Raw genomic sequence first — 17,451 nt, 5'->3', positions numbered from 1 at the left:
CCAGTACGCTCGCCCAGTACACCCAGTGCGTGTAGTACTCACCCCGTTTGTGTGCGACCGGGGAAAACTTCCGGGTTTAAATCTTCTGTCTTTGAAAAAAAAAAATTGAAAAAAAGAGAAAAAAAATTCAGTCGTAAAAAAAAAAAAAGATCCAGCAATCGGCCGGGAAGCACAGCTCCTTCCGGCTGCAGGAGCGGAGACGCGGGTTAGGGCCGCTGAGGACCCAGGGCCCACAGACACAACAAAACCGAGGTAGAAACCAACTCCCCAATAGGGAATCGATCGAAATCAGGATTGATTATTGATCAGGTAGCAAAACAACGAAAAACAGTTGACGGGAAAGGGGGGGTTGAGGCGCTTCAGCCACACTTCCGGAAGATGAGGTCCAAATTAACCATATTAACGACATATGTCACTTCCGGCTGGTAAGGACAAATTAAATTAAAACATACAAATAAAATTCATTTTGTTAAAAAAAGTCAGTGGGGTTTTGTTAAAAACTTAAGACAAAATGAAGTATTTTATATATTGTAATAATCAAATATTAAAGATTAGTATTATTTCATGCCGTAATACGCATTGCATCATATCCGGCATTTGAGGCTTTATTACAGATTGAGGCGGGATTAGACATTACTTCCGGTGAGGTGCCCGTGGGTGATATTGACTTCCGGGATTTTTTTTTCTCGTCATAGTTGCCTCTGCCAAGTCTACAACAGACGATTCTGCGCAGTGAGCTGGTGTGGAAAATGTAGTGGTCGTTGGCTCGAGTAAGCATTTCTCTTTTGCTTTCCTGCGACTTCCAAAATACTCTCGCAAGATGCCGTAATCGGAATACAACTGATTTTCAAGGGCATGGCCAGCGCAGCAAACAGTGTACAAAAAGGAAACTGATGGCAATATTTTTAATTCATTCCTTTATTTGAAATATTTACATCCACTCAATGGTTAATTACAGTTGTTTAAATGTTTTTAGCACCCCAGGTTTGCCTGATTTATTAACCAATGTTTACATCAGTGGGCTTTAACACCGTGACATTAAACAGAGGAAATGTACTTAATTTATACAAAGACAACTCACATATTATTTACATCGTCTTTTTAACGGTACTTTTTAGGATTAAACATGAATCAACAACAATTTGTTGTCAGGTGTCCAGCGATTCAGCTGACAAAGACTTTGCCAGTATCATCCTTGCCACGGTAGCGAGTCTTGCCATGAGTGAACGGCACATACCGGAACTTGATCATGTGCTACAGGAAAAAGGAATAATAATAAATACATTTTTAATTCCTTACTTCAAAAACAGAAAACAAAAGCAGTCAGTATTCAAAATTAAATTTATCTCATTAAAAAAACTTTTATTAACATTTATGGTACCAGTGTTATATAAAAATCATAGAATGCCAAAAAAAACTACAAATATCTACAACAAATGTAATCAGGCTACTAGAAAATGCAGTAAAAATTAGAACCTTTGCTGTTTTAGAAATATTTAAAATGACTGAAACATTGAAAAACAGTCTGAATTAGTGTAAGCCACCCAAATTTGGCATGTTCATAAGAAATGTAATGATTTACTTCCTGAGGTAGAAATACATAATAATAGTTTCATCAGATATTTTTAAAATGTGTGTTTCAGTTTAAATGTTAGTCTAATTTCGCAAGGTCCATAGAGCAGAGCTTATTAAACATTTTAATCTGGGGTCCAAATAAGAAAATTTATACCATACTGGGACACAAGAAGAATAATAGTGACAACAATGGCTATATATTAAAAACCACAAAGCTTTTTGTTTAAATTCAAGCATATTTCTCATATGAATGTCACTAAAATGGAAAAGGGGAAAGCAAACATATTATTAATAAAACAATCACTGTCATTTAGATCAGTGAACATATTCCTGTAATATATCACTGCCAGTGTAAATGCTTTAATAAAGCTATGATACTACCCTTTCAAAACTCATTGTATGAATAGTCACTTGACTCTAGGTGCAGGAAAAGGAATACTGTACCAGTAGTGAAAAAATAATTTAATTAAGTAACTATTTATTTATATTGTCCTAAATAACATTTTTAAAAAACCTTTTTCAAATGAGCCCCACCATTAACAATACATTCTTCTGAAGGAGTTATTAAATTGTTAATCATATCCTGGTTTTCATTTAACAGTATGTAACACTGAGTCATGTAGCTAAATTATTCCTAAATATTTATGCTCTACTTAAATTTTATACCGATAATAGGATAAATCTTGATTACAAACTCAGCAAATAGTTCAGATTGACGTGTTTAACACTGCTGACTGACACTGTGCTAAACGCAAAAGTCAGCTGTCCGCTCTACAGCCCGTCTCACTCTATTGATATTTTCTGGTGTTCTTAAAGTTCTCAATGGTCCAACAAACACATCTTTAATGCTATCAGCAGACTGAGATTCATTGAACCACTATTAACTTGACAAGGAATTCACCCTTGTTGGTGCATGTTTAATTTAATACAAAATGCTTCTTTGCACATCTGTTACAGATTTAGATTCAACATTATGGCATAATGGCAAACACATAATAAGGCTCTAACCAGTTTTTCCTGACTACCGAAACTACATTTAACATGCAACACTTCCATGACACTATATGCACCTCCATCATACTGTTTCACCCCCCATAACACCTTGAAAATCATCACATCCTTGTGCCTCACCAATTCTTTTCATTTCAACATTGCAAAGTAGTATCACAGTTTTTTTGGACAGTGTTATTTGTTATTTCCTCCTGTATCCCCTTTTCTTACATGTATATTTGCTTGTCAATCGGGGTTGTGGGGATTATTAATTATATTTAAGCACCTTAGAAACAGAAACTGCGGAAGAAAAACACCGCATTCCAAAAAAAAACACCTGCTACCTACTATCAAATTTGGTAGAAGTTCCATCATGCTGTGGGGCTTTGTGGCTAGTTCAGGGACTGGGGCCCTTGTTAAAGTCGAGGGTTGGATGAATTCAACTCAATATCAACAAATTATTCAGGATAATGTTCAAGCATCAGTTACAAAGTTGAAGTTACACAGGGGTTGGATATTCCAACAAGAAAATGACCCAAAACGCAGTTCGAAATCTACAAAGGCATTCATGCAGAGGGTGAAGTACAATATTCTGGAATGGCCGCCACAGTCCCCTGACTTGAATATCACTGATAATTTATAGGATGATTTGAAGGAAGCTGTCCATGCTTGGCAGCCATAAAATGTAACTGAACTGGAGAGATTTTGTATGGAAGAATGGTCAAAAATACCTCCATCCAGAATCCAGACACTCAAAGGCTATAGGAGGCATCTAGAGGCTGTTATAGTTGAAAAAGGATGCTCAGCTAAGTATTGATGTAATGTCTCTGCTGGAGTGCCCAAATTTATGCACCTGTCTAATTTTGTTATGATGCATATTGCATGTTGCATATTTTCTGTTAATCCAATAAACTTAATGTAACTGCTGAAATACTACTGTTTCCATAAGGCATGACATATATTAAAAGGAAGTTGCTACTTTGAAAGCTCAGCCAATGATAAAAATCCAAAGAATTGAGGGGTTCCAAAACATTTTCATATGACTGTACTTAAGTTATAGCCCAAATTTATTATTTTTGAATTTGCTTAATTCAGTCACCCTTTTTACAGCCTAACGTTCTCCAATATAGGGTTTATTGCATTTGTTTACTTCATCTGTCCTTGTTTTTAGCTATTATGTCCTTGTTAGAATCACAGGAAGTTTATTCAAAAAGCAAAGGACTCATGCTGAACTTGTCAATGTGCATGCTCCCTCAATGATCCATCTTATGTTTTGACAAACTGTGTTACCCAGCTTCAACCAGGAAATTTCCAAAGACAGTGGGTCTCAGTTATAGTGAGTCGGTTAATCAAATTAATCAGAATTGCTATGTAAGTAACTCAGTACTTCATTTTGTGTACAATATTTGTAGTTTTCCCTCAAAGGGAGTTGTTATGGTCAGTGCAATTTTCTACACTCTGGTGTGCTGGGCTGGTAACATCATTTCTAGAGAAGCCCACCAAATCAATAAACTAATTAAAAGGGCAGGTTCAGTTATGGGGCATACTCTGGACTCCCTAGAGGTAGTAGCAAAGGAGAATGTTAAAACAGAGTGCCATTAAGAACAATGTTGCACATGCTCTCTCTGACGCACTAATACTGAGTACTTTCAGCCAAAGAACCATTCAGTATAAGTGTGTAAAGAAACGCTACTCGGGCTCCTTTATAACAACAACAATATGCCTGTGCAATACCTCACTCTGACTGTGAATGCCAAGTCAGAAATTTTCTTTTATTTCTTTTTAAATTCTCCTTCCTTTTTGGTCATTTTCATGTTTGTTCTGACCATACAGTGGGCATTTTATACACTAGGGGGCTTCACTCGCCAACCCCCGTGTTTGGTTTTCCGGATACACACTTTTAAGATTTTTTTTTCTTTAGCTATTTCATTAGTTTCACTTTTATTTCAGAACTTCGTTAAAAACAATTATTTAGAATCTTTCGAGTTCCAACATGTTGAATCTTTTAAATGAGGTCTGTGAGACATGTGTTTAATGACTTTGTACCATAATTCAGGATAGGTTTCTCTGTTAGGATTTCAGGACAGACAAAACGATCCACATCATCAGCAGTTAATAATTTTTTTTGCAAAGTAACCAATAAATGCATGTGAGGTAAACCCCGTTTTTGAAATTCTCTGACTTAAACTTCCAAGCCTTACAATATTTACATACTTCTGACATATCGCCTATGTCCATACAATCAATCTTTATTTACCTTTTCGTTATTTCTCCGTGTAATAATTTCTCTTTGTTTGCACTAATGCGATCTTTACTTTCTTTTTTTTGACACTTTCATTTTTTTCTGTTTTCATATTCTGTATCTTGCTCTGCATGTGTATCACGCCTACATTTTTTTTTGAATCTTTTGAATTGCACGGTTTTCATTATCTCAAATCTGTTCTGCATGTGTTTGGCCCCCTTGTTTTTTAACCTCTTTATGATGTTTTACTTTGTTTTCTACTCTTTGTCTTTTATTTCTGACCTTGCATTGTCTTGCTTTTTTTTCAATGACACCTGGTCCGGGGTGATTATTTTCCCTTTTTTTGAGTAATAATTTCCGTTTGTTTACGTTACTGCGATCTTTATTTTCATTTTTTTGATACTTTCTGATTTTCCTGCTTTCATATTCTTTAACTTTCTCTGCATTTGTATCGAGCCAACTTTTTTTTAAGCCTTTCGAATTCCACTGCTTTCATAATCTCTAACCTGCTCTGCATGTGTATAGCGCCAACGTTTTTGAACATCTTTATGAAGTTCTACTTTGTCTTTTAATTCTGAGCCCGATTGGATGTGCTTTTTTTCAATTCCACTTGTTCGGGGCTGCTTATTACTTTCCTTATTTTCTGAATTTGCACCATGATTATTCTTTTTTGCATTTTTTTTCTCTCCAACACTTTTGAGTCTTTTTTCTTCGCACTGCTCTTTCTTCTTCGCTTTGTCTTCGATGTTTCATCTATAGCGTATTGTCCTTATACGCTTTATATGCACTGAGAGCCCTGGATCTGTGTGTGCTCAAAGTCTTTACATGACTGAGTGTTTTGCTGCCCGTGGTCTTATTTGATAATGGTTGTAAGTAGGGTGTGTCTTGCAAGAATTTCATGTTCTACATCCCCGCGAGACAGTCCTGGGTCAATCTCTTGGCACAAAGTCTCATGTTTAAGGTCCCCACATATATACACACACACACATACTTACTAACTTATTTATTTATACAGAGCTTCTGTAAAATGCCAAATTTCCCCCAGGGGACAAATAAAGTTATATGTGTCTAACATTCCTGCCATTGACCAATTCTTGCTTTTCCTACTGACTGGCTTTAGCTTTTGTTGATAGTCACTGCAAAACACAATTCTAGAAGAAACTGTACTCTTTTAAATTGAAACAAGAAAATCAGTAAGAATAATAAGAATTTTGAGAGATTACTATTACTTTCATTATTAATATTACTATTTTTTTATTGTATTTATTATTTTTATTTGTTTATGTCATTCACTCAAGCATTACTTTTCGTGTTTTCATCAGTTTTATGTTCAAACATTACTTTTTTTGCAAAAAGAAATAATCTTGTGAACTATAAACTATAGTTCTGTATATGTACAGTTCTCCACCTCTCTCCCTTGACCATATAGGACACACTTGCGGAGCTTCAACAGTATTTAAACTGATAAAGTCGCTACCTGCTTGCGTTTCACATAAGGAAACCACTTCTAATATTCATACTCCCTCCCTGGCAACCCAACTTGATCTTTATTGCTAAAGATATTTTACTTGAACTTAGTTAAATCTTTTTCCTTCCACTTCACAGCTCATGCCTCATAACATCCCATCCTGTAGCTGAAGTAAAACAATACAGGAAATACTCTGTGTTGTCAACGTCTTATTACCCCTTACAATATGTTATAAATTTTACATGACATTTTAGTTTAGTGGTTCCCCTTTGAGATCTCAGTGTATTTATTTTAGCAAATGATATGAAGGAGCTGGGGTGTGGCTGTGACCCTTGGATATTAGAGTGTGCTGATTGTAGTATAATATATTGAGGAGTGGTTGACATTAGTATATTAAATCAAAGAGTCCTTCAAGCCCTGATACCCTCTCTTTTTACTTTGCATAACACTTCACCTTCTTCATTCCTTCTACCCTATTGCTAGTGCCACTGCTGGCAGCCTTAATTTGCATAAATGGCAAGCCCCATAACTCTGCACATTCACTTCTCTTTGCTGTGCTGAGAAAAGGATGCAGTGCACTAGAATAGGCCCCTCGCTACAACATTATTATTGACAAATATCAAGAAATAAAAAAATGTGTGCTGGCTAATTTTCTTTATTTTATAACACCACTAAATTTCAATAAAATCCGTTACAGTATTTTTGAGATAAATTTTGATATACTGAAATGTTCTTACTGAAATACCTACTGACCTAGATATATCTTACACCAAATTTCAGCTTTTTAACTAAATGGGAAATAGTGTTTGGTTGGTTAGTAAGTGAGTAAATGAATTAATCAACTTTACTTTTTCGTTTGTTAAGTACAGTACTTTCTTATTTTTTAAACAAGTTAGAAAACTAACACATGTTGTTAACATTCAGTTGCATTTTGGGATTGGATTGAATGTTTTGGAAGTTGGAGCATTCTAAAATTTTTATTTACTTCAACAGACAGTTGGCTTTATTAAATATTTTGTCTCAGTGGTGTAAGACTTGCTCAGTCCGCAAACCCACTGTTCATGCAGTCATATGCCAAGAGTAGAACTCTGTGGCTATTTAAATATTTTGTACTGACTAATGTGGATCTGTTTGAAGATAGGAGTGTCTATGCAACCTGTAAAAGAGGAAAATGGTGCATGCAAAATATACGTAAGTTGAAGTTACCTCTCTTTTTCAGTATAAATTTGAAACAAACTAATCCATAATAATTGAAATTATACAGGAAGTTTATTTGTTTGTTTTAAGAACAGACAAACTTTCTTAAGGCGAGACAGATTTAATTACTGTACTGTTTGGTTATGAACATATTTTCATTACTGTAGCTGTGGCCTTAAAAAGAAACTTTTAAGAAAGACACACCCTTTACTGGAGATTCACTTTAGTAAAATAGTGCATCTGTTAGTGGAGTTAGGCCATCCCAGCCACCCCTTAATCTCTGCCCATGTTTCCGCCTGCATTAGACAGCAATTCACAGTAAAAAGTGTGCCCACTGGTCAGAAGGTTGCGTGTTATATTCTTATGTTCTGTCATATTCAGTTGACAACCTGGACTTGCAGAAGGTAGATGTGTGAAACTTCAAGCAAGTGTAGTAGGCCATTTACAAGTTTTCAGTGAATTTATGATGTCCATATTCATCAATCACCCACAACATTAAAACAACTGAAAGCTGAACTGAATAAACACTGATAATCTTGTTACAATGTCACCTGCTAATGGGTAGATACATTAGGAAGCAAGTGTACAGTCAGTTGTTGAAGGTGATCTGTTGGAAACAGAAAAAAATGGACAGATATAAGGATCTTAGCATCCCTGACATGAGCCAAATTGTGATGGACAACTGGGTCAGAGTATCTTCAAAATGGCGGGTCCTGTGGGGTTTTCCTGGTGTACAGTGGTTAGTACCTACCAAAAGTGGTGCAAAGAAGAATAAATGGTGAATCAGAGAGAGAGAGTCATGTGGTCCCAAGGCACACTGATGTGCATGAGGTGCGAAGACTGGCCTGTCTGGTTTGATACCACACAAAAGCTACTGTAGTGCAAGTTGCTGAAAACCTTAATGTAAACCATGAGAGAAAGGTGTCAGAACAAACAGTGCTTTACAGCTTGCTGTATGGGGCTACAGAGCAGCAAACTGTTTTAGAGTGCCTATGCTAACTCTGTCTACTGCCAAAAGCACCCACAATGGGCATGTGGGTATCAGATCTTGACCACAGAGCAATGGAAGGAGGAGGCTTGGTCTTATGAATCACATTTTCTTTTAGATCATGTGGATAGCTGGGTGCATGTGTGTCATTTACCTAGGGAAGAGATGGCAGTAGGATGCATTATGGGGAGGTGTTAGGCTGGCAGAGGCAGTGTAATGCTCTAGGTAATGTTCTGCTGGTAAACCTCAGGTGCTAGCATTCATGTGGATGTTACTTTTCCACCTACCATCTACCATAAAGATTGCTGCAGACCACACTGCAAAAATTGTTCTGGAATAGTTTAAGGAACATGGCAAATAGTTCAAGGTGTTGACCTGGCCTCCAAATTCCAGAGATCTCAATCCAATTGATCATCTGTGGGATGTGCTGAAAAACAAGTCCAATCCATGCAAGCCCCAGCTTACAACTCACAGAACTAAAATGATCTACTGCTAATGCTGTGCAGCCCATGCCTCAATGGATCAGAGCTATTCTGACAGAAGAAAAGAGACCTATAAAATATTAGGCAGGTGTATTTAATGTTGTGGCTGATCAGTGTATTTGTATCGAACACAACCATGTTTCATAAAAATAAAACAATCTTGAAAGCTGTCCGAAATATAATAAGTGATTTCTGGCCTCATACTACTGATAGTAATTAGATTTTCTACATTTCCAATAAATCTGGGCTTCAGTTGCTATGGTAAATGAATGAAGCAAGTTAGGTTTTTTGCATTATCTTTAAAGTACGCATGAGGTGCAGTGGGGGAATAGGCTCTTGCATTGTATCTAATACTGACAGCACATTCCAATTTCCAATGACTATAAACTAGGTAAAGCAGTTTTAGAAAATTAGATGGACTGATATATATGTATCTCTTATTTGTGAACAGATCATTTTATTCTGCGGTAAAAAGGACAACAATAAGAAACTAGAGCAGAAAAACAGCATAACCCCTCCAATACCCCTACACAGAACAAGTAGTACATAATAAAAAAGAAAAAAAAAGATAATATGCCTGTCCTACATAAAAACAATTAAACACATAAACTCTGTTCAATCCAGACCTCATCCTGGGACAACTGCAGTGAATGAATAAACAGCTTATCCAGCACACTAAATTATGTCCAGTTTAAGCTTGATCATTGAGACTATTCCTACATTTGATGGATATGATAATGCATTGTTAATCCTTGGTGGCGATATTTGCTAATTCTGTAAAGTTACTAGAAGAGAACAATGGGTATTCAGAGCTTTCAAATTATTCTGGACATCAAATAAGGTATAGATCTTATAGCATGCATCAGATAGTGGAAGGTATAAAACAATTCCACAAAGTCTACACCACAACTGGTCCTGAAAGGATGCACATCTTTGATGATTTAATTTGTACGTAAGAAACATTACAGTGAACATGCACCATATTTATTGGGCTTCACTACCACCAAGCCCATACAAAGTATAATAACTGTTTCCCTTTTTTAATAATGCTATATTATATCATTTACTCCAGGCAAACGTTCATTCAGCTATATGTTTAGTACCTGAGAAACCCATGTGACTAAAATTGTTTCTTATTCATCATCACAAAAATTAACTCTTTTTTCATTGTTTTCTAAAATTAACGTTTTAATTAAATATCTGTCTCCATACTTTGTGTATTTTAGAGAGGTAAAGAAACAACAATGTTTACATGTATATTCTCTAGTCATTTTGGAAGGTTCTACATAAAACAGATAATTAATAGTTGTTATATATTGGGCATTTTTTGCCTTCTAGTGCACTGTTTGTTCTTGCTTTGTGCCAAGCAATCAGTGAAACCAGGCCTTGGCTTTGCTCAACGTTGAGCAGAAAATGGACAGATGAATAATATAATGAAATATATAACATAATGGAATATATAATAATCTCTATTCTCATCAGACTATATTGTTAAAATCATGATATTTTTTCCATTATACTTAGTGTTTGAAATTCTGTTTCTGATCAGTAAACACTAGTGCAAATCACAATGTATTCACATATGACAGAGCAAATGAATTGTCATTTCAATAAAAATTAGTTGACCGAAAATTAAGGTAAAAATCTAACTGAAGACTATTCAAATACACTGATTAAAAAGCAATACTATGTACTGTATTTTAAAAGGAACTATACATGTTTTTTTTTTGTCATTTTTTTGTTAAGTTAAAACTAAATGTATTAGTTCAAAATGGGTAAGGAATAATATGTAGTGATGCTTCCTAATACTTAAGCACTTGTTTAAATTAACCAGAGTAAAACTGTGACATGCAAATATGATAAGCAAACATTCCACAGGTCTCTTGTTGCAATGCATTAGATTTTCAATGTTCAGCACTACTTTCTTTTAGCCAGGGGTTTCCAGTTCAAAATCATGTTTAATATCTGTTTTGTTCAATTTTGATTCTTCTGTTTATACCAATATTGTTATTTACTTATTTTCGGTCTATGTAACTTTTGTTATGTTCTGTCTGTTTTGTGTGTGGTTCCCTAAGAGGTGGGATCTTCTCCTGATTTTTGTCTTCCCCTTGGATTTCATATTGGGATTTTTTTTCACCTTGGTTTACTGGCAGATCTTTTTGTGTGCTCCACAGAGCTTTGTATTATTTCAGAGCATTTTATTTTATAAAGATTATATCTGGCCTTACCCAGTGATTTTTGGCAGGATTTTCCCCTCTAGTGGGCATTTTGGAACTGTTCAATACTTGTGTGCTTTGGGACACTCAAGCGGCACAACAAGTTTGGGGAGTTAAGTATTGTCTAGATGTTACATCATAAATATTTGCTAATTTAGATGCTGCTTTTACTACATAGCCCTCAACAGTGTGAACACTACACGATTTCTTAAATGTGGACAAACTCAGCAGAACAAACCAAGCATATCTGTTGACATGCAAATCATACTGGATATCAGGGTAATTTTATATTAATAAATACAGTGAAGAATATGTAAGGTTATAGTTCATTCACAAAATGAATAATAACCAGTCAGTTAAGGGCATACATGCTATAACCAAGACATATATAAATTAATAGATCCTCAAATTAAACCAGTAAATCTAACTAAAGAAGTTGAATTTGACCAGAAATGTATAAAGGTGACCTGTCTTGATTTGTGCAGACTCACCCGAATCTGTCTTTTCATGGTCATGCACGAAAGCATAATGAAGTACAACACTAGGATTGGCCAGAACACTGGAATGTTGAACATGTCAAAAAAAGTCATCACCATGGCAACCAGGGTGGCTTTTGTTGCAGAGTACCTAAAGAAGATGAAGATTCGTATCACAAAAGGGTGACATGCATACATAACACTTCTCAGTCAATAACGCTGAGAATCAGAGGATGGTAAGTAACAAAAGCTTTCCCCACCAGAATTTGAACTCTGGTAGACGACGGATGAAGGGTCGAAATTCCTCATTATGTCGAGTTGGCAAGGTCATCTCATCACCTGGAAGAAAATAGAGATCACTTCAAGATTGTACTAACAAAATAAGCATTCAACTGCTGAAATTCACTGTCTGTGCAAGCAGATATCCTGCATTGCAAAGCAAGGGAGGTGTACATAGGGAAAAACATTTGTCAACATAAACAAGCATAAAAGATGAACAGGACAGGATTCTGAAGTAGCTACATGTGTCAAAAGGTTTAGAGTTTAAAGGCCAGACAAGATTTGTTTACAAAGTGCATTTGAATATCTGTGGTTCCTACACTATGTAAATGGTTTGGACTGAACTTTCAGCATTTGTATTGTCAACCCACTGCCTGCATATACAATAATAAGATACAAAAAGCAGTATTATCTGCTAACAAAGTTTATCCGAAAGAGGTTTCATGCTGAACAGCTCAAATGCCATTTTTAGTAAATGCCAAAGACTCAGTAATTAAAAAGTATATCATTGAACAGGAGGAAAAAAGCAACCCCTGTAACTTAGGTGAGGTAATGAAGATGCGATCTGCATGGCAATATTCAACGTTACCATAAAAAACGTAAGAGACATACAGACAATTTCCTTCATGCATCCAGTTTACTCTGTACTTTATCTCTGACAATTTAATGCTCGACAAATTGAAGAACACTATAAAAAAATGAATTGAAAATATTCCAGACTAACACAGTGGAACAGTTGATAGCAGTTGCTGCCACACGACTTAAGATCCCTGCGTTAAACACATATCCCCTCCCATCCCCAATGCCTGGTATTCTTGTTTCTTTTTTGGTTACGGTAAATTAAATGGCCCGTTGGGGTGTGAGTGTTTGTTCTCACAATTGTACCTTAAAGCTGCAGGTAACTCTGGACAGTGTAGAGGTTCAATTATGCTGCTGGAATTGACTCTTGGTGCTGATAATACCTGTACTGGAATCTTTTCCCTAAATGCCCATATTCTGGATAATACTGGGCATGCAGTATTCTGATAGTACTGACAGAAACTTTACTAATCCTGGGTTAAAGCAGGAAACAAAAAAAAGACAAGTATACATATAACAAGATTTATAATAATCGTAATTATGCTAATAAGGTATACATACAACAACAATTATCTAAATGTAAATTGACAGTGTAGGTATTTATTGAGTGCAAAGTGAATGGAATTGCGCACACTTCTAAATTACAACTAAACAGTACAAATTGTTGCTCATTGTCACATTAGTATCCGACACAGTTCAGGAATTAAATACGAATCAGGAACCAATCACAATCCAGTTATCAAAACACAAAAAAAAAAAATCAAGAAGAAAACATTATAGACAACTCTGGTCCTGAGTAGCCAGTAAATAGGTAAGGGTTCTACTTGGTAGATTTATTAAACATAGCCTCCTTTTTTCTTGTGTACTCTTTATATGAAATAAAACTTGCAGCTTGTGTGTTTCTCATATCTTTGTGCATATCACAATTACACTTAAGAATTGCACATTGATTAAAGTACTATCATAAAGTACCCTATTCTGTAAAATCTTATTCAAAAGATCTTCTTTTAAAGTAAATATTGCATTTTTCTGGATTGACTGGCCATTTATATAGCATTATTAAAACAAGAATGAGTCTCTATAGTCAACTACACAATAAATGCCTTAATATATGGAAAGTTTATGGTGTAGAGAACCATGGGTTTAGCTATGAGCAAAACATATGTTTTTGCTCATAATTAAACCCATGTTTTTCACACCCATCTCATGCCCTTTAAAGCACATGCAATCTAAACCATAATCATACATCACATTTTTGGAAATTTTCTCATAAAATGCCAAAAACATCTTCAAGTAAAGATTCCAGTACTCATCCTTTTTCTAGATCCAGCATTTCCTGTGTATACTTGTTTTTATTATAAAGAAACTAAAGTTTTTATTCAATGATTTTACATTATTTAAAAAGATTATCCAAAAATCATTTGAGTTAAATTTAAGCACAAGATAGCATTCTGAACTTTTTTGTTTGACATCAAAAGAAAGTAGCTCCAATACAGGCTTTAAATGCAAGATGTGCTCTTTAGCATATTTATCCAAACTTTCTTTTAAAAAGAAAAAGAAATACTGACTTTTTTTACATAAAGCTCAGTTTATTCTTAACATTTAAGAATATCTCATTTAGCTTCAAGTTTTACAATGCCTTCCAACTGTAATGAGAGAGTAGTCAAAATCTGCAGTGATTTTGGCCTCAATGTGCTCATAAAGTTATAGATAGGATGCAAGACATACACATTTTAACCCTGGCATTCAAGTCACCAGCTCTGATTCAGAGAAGATCCTATCCCCTAATGGTACACCTGTTGATGAAAGTGAAGTGCTTTTCATTGGCAATTACATTGTACAAAAATGCAATAATTTCTAGTTATATATACCCAATAATGTTCAAAAATGGAGAGTGTCTGACATTAAATTGACAAAACTTAATAACAATGAAAAATTCCACATGATGCTGCAGAAATATGCTAAAGAGAAGCGTGATATGAATGCATATAAGAGCAAATTCTAAAACGTAAAGGTTGCTGACCTTTCATCCAGGATGTCTCTGTATATTGCTGCAGTCATCTTTCCTTTTATCCTATCCCGTTTCTGCCACTGAAAAACATCCCCACAGCATGATGGTGCCACCACCGTGCTTCACTGTAGGGATGGTATTGGCCTGGTGATGAGCAGTGCCTGGTTTCCTCCAAACGTGATGCCTGGCATTCACACCAAAGAGTTCAATCTTTGTCTCATCAGACCACAGAATTTTGTTTCTCATGGTCCAAGAGTCTTTCAGGTGCCTGTTGGCAAACTCCAGGCGGGCTGCCATGTGCCTTTTACTAAGGAGGTTCTTCCGTCTGGCCACTCTACCATACAGGCCTGATTGGTGGATTGCTGCAGAGATGGTTGTCCTTCTGGAAGGTTCTCCTCTCTCCACAGAGGACCTCAGGAGCTCTGACAGAGTGACCATAGGGTTCTTGGTCACCTCCCTGACTAAGGCCCTTCTCCCCCGATCGCTCAGTTTAGATGGCCAGCCGACCTTATATAGACAGGTGTGTGCCTTTCCAAATCATGTCCAATCAATTGAATTTACCACAGGTGGACTCCAATTAAGCTGCAGAAACATCTCAAGGATGATCAGGGGAAACAGGATGCACCTGAGCTCAATTTTGAGCTTCATGGCAAAGTCTGTGAATACTTATGTACATTTGCTTTCTCAATTTTTTATTTTTAATACATTTGCAAAAACCTCAAGTAAACTTTTTTCACGTTGTCATTATGGGGTGTTGTGTGTAGAATTCTGAGGAAAAAAATTAATTTAATCCATTTTGGAATAAGGCTGTAACAAAATGTGGAAAAAGTGATGCGCTGTGAATACTTTCTGGATGCACTGTATAGAAAATGCAATACGACCACTAATTCAGCTCAAATCTTCCACTAGCCATGTCTATTTATATTATTTATTACATACCATAAACACGGACTGGCCACTTTATTAGGTACACCTGTGCAACTGCTTGTTAACACAAATACCAAATCAGCCAATCATATGGCAACAACTCTAAGCCATAAAGATGACCTTCTGAAGTTCAAACCAAACATCAGAATGGGGAAGACAGGTGATTTAAGTTACCTTGAAAGTGGCACAGTTGTTGTTGCCAGATGGACTGGTCCGAGTATTTCAGAAGCTACTGTTCTACTGGGATTTTACTGGGATCTTGGCAATGAATATCCTACCTCCCGGACAGTGTTCTTGGTTTGGCTACTGTAAATTCCATAAAGGGGTTTTCTTCACCAAAGAAAGAATTCTACAATTATTCAGCACAGTTGTCCTCCATTGTTGTCAAGGCCTTCTGGTGTTGCTGAACTCACCAGTATGTTCCTTGTTTTTAAGAATGCAACAGAAGGTTGACTTGCCAACTCCTTGTGTTTCTGCTATCTCTCTGATTGGTTTGCTTTGTTTTCTCAACCTAATGATAGCCTGTTTTTACTTGCATGGCCAGCTCTTTGGACCTCATATTGAGAGTTCACAGTGACAGCTTCCCACTGCAAATTCCCTATTTGGACTCAATTCCAGACCTCCTGCCTGCTTAACAGTTAATGAAATAATAAGGGATCTGCCCATACTTGGCTATGGAACAGCTTGTCAGTCAACTATCAAAATACTTTTGGATCCCTAAAAATGGAAGGAACATACATAAAAATGTCTGACATGCATAAATGGCTCATACGATATTTACATTAAACTCCCTGAATTAAAGTTGCAAGTCTACAATTCAACCACCTAATGATTTCTTCATTTCAAATCCATTTTGGTGGCGTTCAGAGCCAAAATTGTAAAAATCGTGTCGCTATCCAAATACTTATAGACTTAAATGATGTCTATTATTATTATTATTATTGTAAACTAGCAAAACACCCGAGCTTCACAGCGGCGAAGTACTGCCTTAAAATTTTTATTAAAAAGAAAATTAAACCTTTTTAAACTGAGGGAAAATATACCAATAATTATTTGTTAAGGATCTTTTTGTATACCATATTGTCAGTTCAGCACTCCGGTTGTAATATGACCAAGCTGTGCGCTGAGCTTACTCTTGAGCATGCAACGTACAGTTGGCCATGTGAAAAGTAATCTTGTTTCAGATCTCACAGCTTGGATTGCTGCTGTCATAATAGGTTTGAGTTTCATGGTTTGTTTCAATTACGACAGTATTTGCAGGACTTGTGTTGAAGTGACATTCGGCATCTGTCAAGCGTTGTAAGCATACAACTGGTTTAATCGATAACTTCACATCCAGCTTTTGAGAGTTTAAACATTCATAAACACCAAAGTGTCCACTACTGAAATCATCACCTGTGAATTTAAGATGTTTAAAAAGCATTGGCGGTTGTCGAAAGGTGTAAAATATTTGGCCATTTCGGTACACTTGAAAGCAACAACTGAACAATTCAGCGGCAGCCATCAACTCACATGCAGAACTATAGCTGAAGGGCTTAAGCATTTCACTCTTATAGTGCTCCTGTGTAGTATAATTGTCTCCTGTACCGTCATCAGTCCACACCTTGAACCTGTCCCAGTCATTCAATACATAACACACAATGTTCCTCCGGATATCAAGAGTGAGCCTGATATGGCCATGCAATATGTAACAAAGAGAATGGAAAAGGCAGGTGCCATCTCAGGGCATGGAAACCACTCAGTAAGTGACAGTTCTTTGATCGATGGTGATCACTTCGATAGACATGTTAATGGGGGTACGGTTGGAACGATAAAGGAAATGGGTACCTGAATAATGTAAAGTAAGTCTAAAATACCTACACAATAACTATAAATCATAATAAACAAACAATAAAACAGCGGAGAAGCCGTGGATTAAATAAAAAGGCTGCAGTTATCAGCAGGGAGACCTGAATCCCGTGGCGAACAAGGAAGGGAATGTAGAGACCGGAGCGACAGATGGCCTTATATAGGCAGGCAGC

At 36.2% G+C, this 17,451-nt stretch overlaps 2 protein-coding genes across 6 annotated transcripts in view; both read right to left on the bottom strand.

Annotated features, from left to right (window-relative positions):
* znf384b (zinc finger protein 384 b) overlaps nucleotides 1-822 on the bottom strand; it is a 53,305-nt gene extending 52,483 nt beyond the window's left edge. The window contains exon 1 of the mRNA XM_039763800.1: nucleotides 43-822. The gene's annotated coding sequence lies outside the window, so the exon portion shown is untranslated. The remainder of the gene's footprint in view (nucleotides 1-42) is intronic.
* Nucleotides 823-902: 80 nt separating this feature from the next.
* LOC120535759 (protein RER1-like) overlaps nucleotides 903-17,451 on the bottom strand; it is a 39,449-nt gene continuing 22,900 nt past the window's right edge. For all 5 annotated transcript variants that reach the window (XM_039763801.1, XM_039763803.1, XM_039763805.1 and 2 more), the window contains exons 5-7: nucleotides 11,895-11,973; nucleotides 11,650-11,785; nucleotides 903-1,254 (exon numbers count right to left, since the gene is read on the bottom strand). In XM_039763801.1, the coding sequence (XP_039619735.1) occupies nucleotides 1,165-1,254; nucleotides 11,650-11,785; nucleotides 11,895-11,973 (305 nt within the window). In that variant the 3' untranslated portion in view covers nucleotides 903-1,164. The remainder of the gene's footprint in view (nucleotides 1,255-11,649; nucleotides 11,786-11,894; nucleotides 11,974-17,451) is intronic.

Source organism: Polypterus senegalus, chromosome 9 (assembly GCF_016835505.1).
Source record: "Polypterus senegalus isolate Bchr_013 chromosome 9, ASM1683550v1, whole genome shotgun sequence".
NCBI lineage: Eukaryota > Metazoa > Chordata > Cladistia > Polypteriformes > Polypteridae > Polypterus > Polypterus senegalus.
This window is presented reverse-complemented; position numbering and strand designations above follow the sequence as displayed.